The sequence below is a fragment of the Cavia porcellus genome, unplaced genomic scaffold (genome assembly GCF_034190915.1).
Source record: "Cavia porcellus strain 051 isolate PalLab524CR breed Dunkin Hartley unplaced genomic scaffold, mCavPor4.1 scaffold_1, whole genome shotgun sequence".
NCBI classification, from domain to species: Eukaryota; Metazoa; Chordata; class Mammalia; order Rodentia; family Caviidae; genus Cavia; species Cavia porcellus.
The window spans coordinates 233350367-233362824 of record NW_026947484.1 but is presented as its reverse complement, the minus strand read 5'-3'; the positions used below and the strand labels follow the sequence as shown (position 1 = coordinate 233362824).

General features: G+C 42.8%; 1 protein-coding gene across 1 annotated transcript; it reads left to right on the top strand.

The window, feature by feature from the left end:
• Positions 1-257: 257 nt before the first annotated feature.
• Positions 258-10627, top strand: Mrpl33 (mitochondrial ribosomal protein L33). The gene is made up of 4 exons (XM_003472983.5): positions 258-357; positions 1325-1343; positions 3921-4027; positions 10288-10627. The coding sequence occupies exons 1-4, from the start codon at positions 336-338 to the stop codon at positions 10335-10337; spliced, it is 198 nt and encodes a 65-aa protein (XP_003473031.1). The 5' UTR covers positions 258-335; the 3' UTR covers positions 10338-10627.
• The last annotated feature ends 1831 nt before the right edge of the window (positions 10628-12458 follow it).

Genomic DNA, 12458 nt, shown 5'->3' with positions numbered 1-12458 from the left:
TGAAGCAAATGAAGTAGAACATACAGTTCCTTTGGCCTAAGGTTGTGATTATTTGATAGATAAGGACAGCACCTGATTCTCGCTCAGGAGCGGGACTCAGACCTCGGGTGTGAGCCAGAGTGATCACGAGGTCTCCTTCCAGAGAGAATGGGATTCCAACGATCACTATTACAAAAGGCAAACACATCCCGCGCAAAGCACAAAAAGTTTAAAAACCGAGGGGGCGTGGCCCTGGGCAACGCCCGGAAGTCCTCTTGCGGAACCGTCCCTGCCCCGGAAGTAGTTGTTTACGGGCCCTGTAGGCCAGTCAGGGAGAGTCCAGGGGTGCGGTAGCCATGTTCCTTTCCGCGGTCGCCCGTAAGTGGGGTTGGAGACGGCGGCGGGGCTGCCGAGAGGGCGGGGCCCTTGACAGAGCTGGGAATGGTGCGAGGCGGGTATTCACACCGGCCAGGTTTCCACCCGCGGGGAGTCCACCCGCGGAGCGCTTTACGGCGCGGGCCAGTGTGTTCCTCGGCTCTGCCGGACCAGCCGGTGTTGATTTACGGTTCGCCGCACCTTGAGGTCTGGTGTGGGCGCTTTTTCTTTTTTTTGCGCTCCATAGGGGTATGTCAGAAGAATCACTGCACATCCCACATGGGAAGACCACGGAATTTCTGTGCCACCCACTTAGAACTCTGGGGGGGCGGGGACGGTGGATTGCCCGAGGTGACTCAGCCGGAGCAGTGAAGTCCCTAGCGCGTCGGGCTGACTTCATGCACCTTGTGTGCTAGTTGCTGCAGTTTGCAAAGATTGGCTTCTTAAACCGGGAGCTTGTTCCAGAGCAGATATTTGCAACTTCAAGGAGGAGAAGGAGCAGATACTACAGTCTAAGGATTTAAAAGTAGTCCAACTGAAGTGATAGTGTAAAGCATTACGTTAAGGAGCGCAACGTTAAGAATTATATTGGTCTGGTTTCATCTTTTTATCTTGGCTTTTTAAAAAATGTTAGACTACTACATAGCGAGACCCAGTCTTAAAAAGACAAAAAAAAAAAAAAAAAGATGTTAGACTAGAGAGTAGTTGTATTAGCGAATATTTCTCTAACCCCTGCAGCCCCGCCCCATTCCAAGGATTGAACCCGGGACCTCCTTCATGCTAGGGAAGCGTTTTAGCACTAAGCTACTCCCTGCCTTGGTAATACAGTATGGTATATACTACAGTTTCCCACGAACTTCATGGGTTAAGTGATTTTGGTTACTGACGACTATATGAACTTTGCTTAAGAATGCTACTAAAATTTATATTTTTTATTTTCTCTTGCACAATCTTTTCATTACACAAAAAGTTGCCAAGAGCAAGTCAAAGTAAGTAAAAGTTTTTCATTTGATTTTCGCTTATGTTAGATTTGTTAGTCCAGCTGCTGCCAGCATGTCCTTGTATATTTAAGTATTTGGCCTTGATTTCATAAACGTTGGTGTGAGAGTTACAGATTTGATTACTTTGTCCTTATGATCTTTCAAAAATACAGATGCTTCTCAACTTATGATGAGGTGACCAGGGATAAGCCTGTCATAAGTTAGAAAGAGCATAAATTAAAAATTATAATAAAATTAACACCGTAGCTTAGCAACTCAGTGCTCTATGGGACCTGTAGTATAGGTCAGTGGGGATGAACTATGGTTGCCACAGCAGGCTGTTGGTAATCACTGAAAACTTTGAAAGGTTCGCCATTGTTGGTGTAGGGTATTGGTTGCTTTTTGTTGTGATCTTGTGGCCGACAGAGTTAGTGCAGTTGCCGCCAGGCGTCTTACCTCTTACTGCTAACCTGGAAAGACATCAAAATTTGAAGTCCAGTCTCTGCTGAATACTTTCACACCCTGGTTAAACTGAAAAATCATAGATCCAAATGCTTCAGTGAGCATTTGAAAACTCTGCGTAACTACACGAGCCCTTGTGTTTTTTTCTAGCCCCAGATTTGTGAATTTACTGTCTTGTTCGTAAGTCAAGTGTGGACCTATGCTCTTTGGACTACTACCACCTTATGCTTTCCTCAAACTGAGGGCCAGGTGTCATTTGTCAAAGAGTGACTTTAGGAATGTATCCAAAGAAAGCTATGATTTTATTACACCATAGAGCCTTATTAAAAAATGAGTTTGTAAGTTTTTGCATTTATAATATAAGCACTTCAAAAATGGCAGATGAAAGATTTGATGTACCAGAGAGCCTTTTCAGAATACTTGGTAGACAATAACTGAAGGTTTTTTTGTTACAGAAGAAAATGTTGTGGGCACAGTGCTGCATATCTGTAGGCCAGCATTTGGGTGGCTGAGGGAGGAGAAGAGTGATTTAGACCAGTCTCATCTGTATGGTGAGAGTCTATCTCACAAAAAGAAAAAGATTTTTTCTTTAGTAATTAAAGACATTTTTAGTAATTAAAGACATTTTTTAAAGACATCAAAAATACTGTAACTTTTAAATTGAATTTAGCCGGGTGTTGGGGCATATATCTGTAATCCCAGCACTTGGAATTTGAGGCAGGAAGATTGTTGTGAATTTGAGGCCAGTCTAAGCTACATAATGAGTTCAAGGCCAATCTAAACTAACAGTGAGATCCAGTGTTTAAAAATAAAAAACCAAAACCCAGCCAAACAAAAATTAATGAAAAACATTTTCTGGCCCAGTATGTTTATTGATTTGCTTGGGTTTTCTCATAATCCAGTTGTGTCAAAAGTCCCACCCCCAGATTCTGTAGAACTCTATGACTGGTTTCCTGCTTCACGTTGCTTGTACCTTTTTGTGAGATGTGTTGCGCATATCTTGTTTACCAGCTTCCTTTCCATAACTTTAGCTCCTAAAAGATACAGATGCAGGCGCTGAGAACTTTATGCTTCCCATAATAGTTTCCATAGAATAAGCACTTGATAGAGATTTGTTGAATCATGATGAATGAGTATCATGTCTTAATCAAATATTGTACGCCTCTGTGGAAGCACTGTACCACATGTTGAAAGGGGTGCAAGGATATGTAATGTCTTAAATGTTTCAGATTTGTTTTCGACTCATACATGGGGAGACAAGACACATGAGAAAGTAACCAACAATACAGCTACTAAAAGTCCAGCGAGGCAAACATGGACGTTATGATTTTGGCTGACTGTACTTTATATTCTATAGAAGGAATACAGGGTTTGCACATTATTCATGTAGAAATTGCAGTCTCTTTTTTTGGTACCTGGAATCGAACTCACAACCTCCTGCTTGCCAGGCAGGCACTTATGCTGCTGAGCTAAATCCCCAGCCCTCAAATTTAGTCTCTTAACTTCATCCTCTTCTGATTGTGCCTTTCCCACTCGTGCTGTGGAACAGGACTCTTCTGAGCAGCCGTTTTTACAATTGCCTGGCTCGTCAGTTGTGGTTACCAGTCCTTTGTACTTTCCCTCTTCTGACATCTGTTCTTGAAAGTTAGATGTCTGAGGATAGATCTTTACTGTAGCTTATTGTTTTTACTCTTTCGTTTAGGTCATTACCAAGTCACTCTGTAATAGGCCAAAATTTGGAATTCAAAACCATTGAAATTTCTTTTGTGGCATTGGGGAGTGAACTCAGGGTGTTGCATATGCTAGGCAAGCATCTAGCTACATGTTCAGTCACCATTTTAAAAAAAAATTTATTTGGAGGCAAATTCTTGCTTAGTTTCCCAGATTGGGCTTAAACTTGAGATCCTTCTGTCTCAGCCTCCTGAGTGGCAGGGGTTACAGGCTTAAACCACTGTACCCAGCCTCAATCTATGTTTAATGGGAAACAGGCAGTCTTAGAATAAAACCTTAGGGACAATTAATATCCACAACTAATATGATTCCACGAATTCTCAAATGTGCCATCCTCTTATGACTCGGATTAGTATATTTCCTGTGCTTGTAACAGCTTACTTTTAATCTTAGAACTCTTCTGGTGAAAATGGTGAGCCAAGCCGGGACAGGTATTACTTTCAACGCCAGGAGAGGCCGACTTCGGGAGAAACTGACTCTTCTGCATTATGATCCAATTGGTAAGATTCACAAAATGTTTTAGTGCTTTCAAGGTCTGTTGCCTCCTTTCCAGACTGAATTTTGCTGGTAGTTTTTGTGGCCCCTTTGACACTGTGACAATCATTCAGCAAATACGTATTTAATGTTTATTATGGTGCTAGCCACACCAGGCCACAAGACAATTCAGTCCTGGTGCTCTTGATACTTACGGTCTGGTGGGAGAGGGAGAGAATGCCACTCTGGTCAGTGCTGAGTGACATGATCAGGCTGCTGAGAAGTGGGAGGAAGCTGCAGGGAGGCGGGAGCCTTACTGAAGAGGGGGTGGAGCGTGGAACACTTCATGAGGTGTAGTTTACAGGCCATGTACAGAGAAAGCCAGTAGCACTGGGGAGCAGAGAAGGTACGTGGGCTTCCTCCCTTGCTTTTCTGAGACACGGTTTCACTTTGTAGCCCAAACTAACCCTGAATTTACGATCTTTCTTCCTCAGCCTCCAGTGCTAGGATTATAGGCATATGTCACCATGCCTTGTTTACAAAGAAATTTTAAGAGGAGTGTATGGACTTTGTGTATGGTCAAGTGACGGGCCTCAGATCTGAGTTAAAGAAATATAATGTCTATGCCCATAAGCCCAGCATTTGAGAGACTGAGGCTGGAGGATTGCTTTGTGTTTGAAACCAGGCTGGCCTTTGTAGTGATTTTTTTTTTTTTTTTAAAATCTTTCTGAGTCTCACTATGCAGTTCACGCTGGCCTTGAGCCCTCTTTCTAGTCCAGGCTGGTCTCAAACTTACAGCCATCCTCCTGCCTCAGCCTCCCAAGTGTATACATAGTGATTTTTAAGGCCAGCATGAACTGCACAGTGAGACCCTATCTCAAAACAGTAACAACAATAAGAAAAATAACAACAACGAAAAGAGAAGGAACTATGAGGCCTACATATTGGTGCAGGGGAGCGGGAAATTTGATTTTCCACTTTGTGTCTCCACCAAAATGCCATAATCAGTGGTAATTTTAAATGGTCTTAGAGAGAAAGACTAGTCTAAAAGAGCCAAACAGTCAACACTCAATGGCTGTGGGTAGAAGCCCATTCTGGATGTGTTTCTGGGTTGCTGTGCAGATTTATGCAAAACAATCCAGTGAACAAACTTTTATTTTAGTATTCTGGATGCTGTTTCATTTTTGTGCTGTTTGTAATTACTTCTGAATAAGATAAAGAATGACTTAATGTGTGGGGGCATTTATATTATGCTTTGGGAAGCCCAATTTTCTGCCAAAAATTGCTTGAGAAGTTCTTCAATAGAAGTAAAATCCTTTGCTGTTGTTATGGTGGTCATGTTTCTGATCATTCATTATGATAATGAAAGCAAATTCTAAGTTTATACTTGAGGATTAGAAGTCTTAATTTCAGGATGATTCTTCATATGTTGAAAAAATTATTCGAATGATAAACTTTCTTATTGGATTGATATGCTGTTATTCTCCCTCTGATTTCTTTATATCTGGTAAAAGTGCAGTGATGAATTATACAGTAAAGTAGTTGCTTTCTTGTTATTTTAGCTCCCTTACAGTTTATTTTTAGGAATTTGCATAATACTGCTGATGAAGAGCTCATAATATATATATATTTTGTCTTTTTCGTTTTTATCAGTACCAGGGATCGAACTCACGACTGCCTGCTTGCAAGGCAGGCGCTTATGCTGCTGAGCTAAATCCCCAGCCCTTAGCCCATATGTATAAAAAGTATTGGAATTTTTGTTCTTACTGTGGGGCTGGTATTGGGAACTTACTGGTCAAACTGACTTTTAAGTTTTGAGATTGGGAGCGCATATGACTAAAATAGTTGTAATCATAAATTCAAGAATTGGGAGAATAAGATTCATATATAAATGTTTTATTTTTTAAATTTTTATTTTAAAGAGAAGAAAATAAAATTTCAAAACAAGATAATAGGGAGGGCCTGGAGGTTAGCTTAGTGGTGTAAGCATCTGCCTGGCAAGCAGGAGGCAGTGAGTGCAATCCTTGGTACCAAAAAAAAAAAAAAAAAAAAAAAATTCATAGAAAATAGATACTAGAGAGCTGGGGATTTAGCTCAGCGGCATAAGTGCCTGCCTTGCAAGTGCGTGATTGTGAGTTCCATCCCAGGTACCAATAAAAAAAAAAGGAAATAGATACTAGGAGAGTAACAATGGTTAATACATTGTGTATTGTTGTTTTCAAAGTGGCTACTCACAAACATAAAATATAGGCATGAAAAATTGTCCAAACAATACCAGTACAAACCTTTGTTTTTAGTGAACTAAGGGCAATTAGTAGTACTTTGCTAATAAGGAATTCTCATGTCTGGACAGCATAACTTTTGTATTTTCTTAAAAAAAGCATTTTGGTTAGCAGACTACCTGGGTTTCTGCTTACCTGCAGAATGCCCTGTAGACTTTTGGTTTCTTTTTTGAGACAGGGTCTTGTGATGCAGTTCAGGCTGGCCTTGAGCTCACTGTGTAGCCCAGGCTGGTCTCATGCTCGCAGCAGTCCTGCCTCAGCCTCCTGAGTGCTGGCATTACAAGCTGTTGCCACCACATGCAGTTGCCCTGTAGACTTTTGTCTGTTTTTTTTTTTTTTAAATCATCAGTAACAGTGATCAAACTCACGACTGCCTGCCTGCAAAGCAGGCGCTTATGCTGCTAAGCTAAATCCCCAACCCTTCCCTGTAGACTTTTGTGATGAAGATGTTTGCCGTGAGGCCTCCCCCATTGCTCAAGGTGCCAAATAGCCTGGCGATTTGCCCAGCATAGTTTACTGCCGTGAGTAAAGTTAGTTTGAGGATAATGCTTTGTCAGGCGGTGGCGTGAAGGAGATCAGGTAAGGAAACATCCCCAGGTATTGGAGCATTTTATAGTCCACCCTGTGGCAAGAACTGTTCAGACTCCCTTTTCTTTTTTTTGGTACTTGGGGTTGAATTCAGGACCTGGCACTTGCCAGGCAGACACTTAGGCCGCTGAACTAAATCCCCAGCCCAAGACTCCCTCTTCTTATATAAAACTAGATGCTGATTTCCAAGGAGGAAGGATTAGGGGTTAAGGCATAAGCTTATTAAACTTTGTTTATCATAAAGAGAATGAAAACTTGTCAGATTTAATTTCTTGCATGACTAAACAAGACAATACAGACTTTAATTGAAACAGAATAGATTTAGGTTAGCTCTAGGGAAAGAAGTTGACGGATTTGTTTTTCTGTGAATTAAGCAGTAAATATTTTGACAGAAAATTACCTTATGTTTATGTTATGGATAGCAGTGTGTCATCCAACTCAACTAACACATACTGAGTGCTCACTGGGTCTGGCAGCGCTCTGAAAGGGAGATGGGGTTCTCTCAGGAAGAAAACTGAGGGTGGAGAACTTGGAGAAGTTTGGCCAGGAACTCAGAGTCGATGCATAATGGAGCCAAAGTTTGGACTCCATCCTTCGGACTCCAGGTCCCGCCCTTTCTGCTGCTGCAGCCCACTGCGACTTAAATCAGGACCTCCCCCTGTGGTCAGCCTGCCATTCAAAGCCTGGAGCCTGACTGTCCTTTCTGCCCCCTGCCACCCTTCGTGTGTTAGTTCAGATGCTGCTCTTGCAGGGGCCAGGCTTTACCTGTCCTGAGAGCTCCGTCACTATCGCTGTCTCCTTTGGTTTCTAGGTTCTTAGGGAGTTTGTGGGACATTCCAATGGACGCTTCGTGCTGCACTGATGCATTAAGTCAGGGTCTTTTACAGTGTGTGATCTCCACACTGCCGAGTATGGTTCCGTAGAATAAAATGTTCATTTTTTGAATTAAAGGAATGAATACAGGAATGTAAGAATTGTCTTTTTTTTTTATCGGTACTGGGAATTGAACTCACGACCATGTGCTTGCAAGGCAGGTGCTTATGCCACTGAGCTAAATCCCCAGCCCCCAATGTAAGAATTTTCCAGAATAAAGCCTTGTGCTACTAATTTAATTAGTTACTCCGGGTTAAATAGTCTTTTAAAGCTGGAGCTTGATGTGGTGGCACATACCTGTAATTGTAGCCTTCTGGGAAGCTGAGGCAGGAAGATGGTGAGTTCAAGGCTTCCTGGGCTACAAAAAGATTCCCAGGCCAGCCTGGACTACATAATGAGACTGTCTCAAAAAAATTTTCAGATACCTTTTCAGGATACAAGTTTGCTTTTTAGTCTTTCCTTCTTTTTTTTTTTTTTTGTTTTTTTAAACAGTTATTTTGAGACATGGTCTTGCTAATTTTCTCTGGCTGGGCTCAAACTGGTTGGTCTTCCTGCCTTGGCCTCCCGGAGTACTGGCATTACAGGACTGTGCCACCATGCCTAGGCTGTATTCCCTCTGCACTTTACTCCCATTTTGTGGTGCTGGGGGTTGAACCTTTGGCCTTGCTCTTACTAGGCAAGTACTTGCTATTGAGTTACTTTTAACACTCTTGTCTTTTTTTTTTTTTGTACCAGGGATTGAACTCCCGACCTAGTGCTTGCAAGGCAGGCACTTAAGCCACTGAGCTAAACCCCCAGCCTCTCTCTCTCTTATTTTAAACCAGTTGTAAAGTTCCATATAGCAAAACATGGGGAAAATACTTCTTGTAACTAACAACATTGTTTCATGGGAAAGATCATGGTTTTTAGCTAAAGTTTTACAATGCTTTGTACTTTTCCTTGGAGACTTAGGAGGGTCATTATACTTAGATGATCTGAAGTATGTGAACATTTCCCTTATGTACAATGTATGTATGTATATTTTTATTAATTTTAATAGGTAAAATTCTGTTGATTGGTTAATGGTTTTTAAATCCACTTGTTTATCAGATTATCCGAGACTTTGTTTTGTTTTGTAAGACAAGGTCTCACTATATGGTTCATAATGGCCTTAAACTCACTGTGTAGTTCAGGCTGGCCTTGAACTTGCAGGAATCCTCCTGCCTCAGCCTCCCAAGTGCTGGGAGTAAAAGTGTGTACCCCACCATACCTCGCTGAAGTTTTTTTTTTTTTTTTTTTTTTTTTTGTCTTTTTCGTTTTTATCGGTACCAGGGATCGAACTCACGACTGTATGCTTGCAAGGCAGGCGCTTATGCCGCTGAGCTAAATCCTCAGCCCCTGGCTGAAGTTTTTAAAAATACAGTTTTCTAGTCTTACCCTACCTTTGATGAACCAAAATTGTGATGGGGCAGAGGTGAAAAGTAGGATTTTTTTTTTGTACCAGGCATCAAACTCAGGACCTTGCACTTGCCAGGCACGTGCTGCACCATGGAGCTAAATCCCCAGGCAGGAATGTATTTTAAACATGCTTCCTAACTAATTTCTCTTTCTCCCTGTCTCCCTGTCTCCTTCCCTCTCTCCTCTTCTTTCCTTTTTCCTCTCTCCTCCTCCCTCTCTTTTTTCTTTTTGTGGGACTGGGATCAAGTCCAGGGCTTGTATGCAGTAGGCAAGTGCTGTTCCCTAGCCCTAATTCCATGTCACAGGGAGAGTATCTGTTTGTATGGCAGGCACGAATGAGCTGTTAGGTCACAGTCCTTTGAGTTTCAGATTTTCCTAGGGTACAAGTTTTGGTTTGTTTGTTTATGGCATTAGGTGGAATTAGGCTGGCCGGTAGTTGGGGGAGTGGCCGGTTAGTGGCAGGCCGTAGGGCTCCTGGGAACTGTGGAAGCCCTGTTTCATAGCATGTGGCTACCAGTCTTCCCTCCAGGCAGACAGCCTTCTCTCTGGGTTTTGTTTCAGGGAACTACTCTGTAGCACTTACCGTGTTGAGGTTTGGTTGTAATACTTGCTTACCAAACTAAAGCTTCCAACTTGAGTGCACCGAGTGGCCCTGGGAAGAAGTTTCCCTGGTAGCTGCTCTTCCCATCAGGCTGTTATTTCCTTCTGTGGTCTGCTCAGTTTTTGCTGCTGTTTTGAAGTCTTAACTTTTAGCCTTATTTTTGCTTACCTGCTACAGAGTAGATCTCTATCAGCTGGGTGGAGACATTGAGTGTTTTCCATTTTTTGCAGTTTTTATGTGACTATTTCAAATGGATTGAAACATGGCCTCAGGTAGTACCAGGGGTGTCGGGACTGGCCCTTTGTGTTTTCCTGCTGTTTCTCCTGTCTTCTCTGGGCTCTGAGATTGAGGAGCTGAGTTTGCAAATTAGCTCCATTCTCAGTTCAGAGGGATAGTAAAATAAGAAAAAGCAGAGGCATTAGGGTGTGACATGTATTTTTTTTTTGGTGATATGTATTTTTAATAAAAATGATAATGATGCTTTTGAATTTTTCTGCCCCCACAGTGAAAAAAAAAGTCCTCTTCATGGAACAGAAAAAAATACGCTCTCTTTAACAATGGATTGAAAATGAATTTGACTTATAAATGAAAAGATTGAGGGCGGGATTCTGAATCAGAAACCCCATGGCCTCTAATAAAAGAAGAGGAAAGGCCCGGCATGGACTGCCTCCTGTGGTTTGAAGGCCATTGTGAAAGAGAACAATGTGGTGAAAGAGAACAATGTGGTGAAAGAGAACAATGTGGTGAAAGAAAGGCCTTCCATGAGGAGGAGGAGTGTCATTGTGTTACATTTATTTATCTTTCTGGATATTTTTACAACCTTTAATAAATAGCCTGTGCTATTATCTCTAGTGATGTCTTCCTTCACTATTTGAAATTTAGAAAATCAGCCACATTACTAAGAAGTAGCTATTGTTTCATGTACCAGAAGACATTTTTCCGTAGTGAGACCTGTGTAAGAGCTCCGGGTTCTCCTCCTAGTACTTCACAGAAAAGGCACAATAGCACTCCGGTGACTGCACAGCAACTCCCACGTAGTAACAGTGGAATAAAGGATGACAGGAAACCAAGAGGACTTACGGCTTTGGTTTGTGCTTGTATAGTGAGGAAAAATGCTGTTGGTTCATGTTTTTAAACCAAGGTCACCACAGTAGTAGCTAGGATCTTTTAAAGACAGCATTAGACTCCTCCTCTGGAGGAGTCTGGGCATGGTGGCATACACCTGTAACCCCAGCATTTGGGAGGCGGAGGCCAGCCCAGACTACACAGTGAGACATTGTCCCCAAAGCAAAAACAAACACTAAGCAGAGTTACCATGTATTTCCATAAAGCCACTGCCGTGTAGGCTTCCGGAGCATGGTGGCACTCCACAGCTAGGTGAGCTGGGAAACCCCACTGCTAATCCTGATTTTCAGATGAGAACTATGGTACTGCACGTGGCTTTTTTCCCCTCAAGTTTTGCCAGTTATCTCAGTGAAAGTCCGTGTGTGGGAGAACGCTGAGTGCCCACCTGGCCACAAGCATTAAGGAACCAGTGCTGTCCCAAAATAACAGGTGTCCCTCTCCAGGGCCAGTCTGGCTCTTGAAGAAATATGAGAGCAGCTCTGGAGATGGAATTAGATGTGAACAGTTGAGTCTCAAGTGCTGCAGCATTGGAGTCAGCTATTTTATGGCATCTTTTGTTAGAGCTGTGGTTCAAAGCAGTACACATGAAATCTTGTCTATTTTTAGGTTGAAACTGCATAGTGGTCATGTTAAAAATCTTACGTGATCCTAGTATATCAGTGTAAAGAGTCTATGCCATTCTGAAATTGTTTTAAAAAATAAAAGCCTTAATATCTGGCCTAACGGTCTTCTATTCAGTCCTTGAGTGAAAGGTGGGTGTTTACATCATTTGGCTGCTGATACATACAGTAAAATATTTCAAGAAATACCCAAACTTCTGGCTTTCTATATCACAGGTTCAGCTATCAGAAGCTTCTCCTGAAGGTGTTTGGGAGATCGGTTCCTAGGCCCCTTTGCTTTCTTGAACATTCTGTGCTCTGGCTCTTGGTGCTGGTGCTCGCCACCCCTGATGTGTAGTGTACACATTAACAATCTGTTGGCAACCAAATTTTCTAGCCCTGAAGCATGCTTATGTTTGCACAGATCTGGATTGTGGAATCTAATTCTAGTTGGCTTTTATGAATGCATGAAAAGCATTATAGATGTAAGCTCGAAGATGGCAGAGTGGTCGCAGCAGGGAAAGTGCTTCCCTGAGAGCTGCTGTCCAGACGTGGAAGCCAAGAGGAAGCCGAGAAGAAGGGAAGTGGAGGATCTGAAGTAAGAAATGGAAGCCCATGGGGAAAGCCAAGAGAGAAACTTCAACGAAGGAGGAGGAGGCAGCTGTTGGAGTCTTGTCCTCAAGTTGGGACTCGCTGCATGGGAGGAGCAGTTCAAAGCTGCAGACGCATGGTGACTGCTGGCCACACCGGAGGCCTCCACAGAGAGGTGCAGCAGTGTACGGGAGCAGGAATGGGAAGGCCTGCGCTAGCTGGGGGTGAGTGCTGGGACTTGGTCGTCTTTCCGGAGAAACTGATTGGCCAGGAGTCATGTTGGAGAGGGGCTGGCTGAGCCCAGAACTTGGAACAGCTGCTGGCTCCGGCTGAGTTGGGACCACCTGGAGGTGCACTGGCT

Excerpts from the sequence above, each read along its gene's own strand:
- Mrpl33 (XM_003472983.5), top strand. The coding sequence starts at position 336 with ATGTTCCTTTCCGCGGTCGCCC. Across the intron at positions 4,028-10,287 it reads TCTGCATTATGATCCAATTG|TGAAAAAAAAAGTCCTCTTC; the intron begins GTAAGATTCACA and ends CTGCCCCCACAG.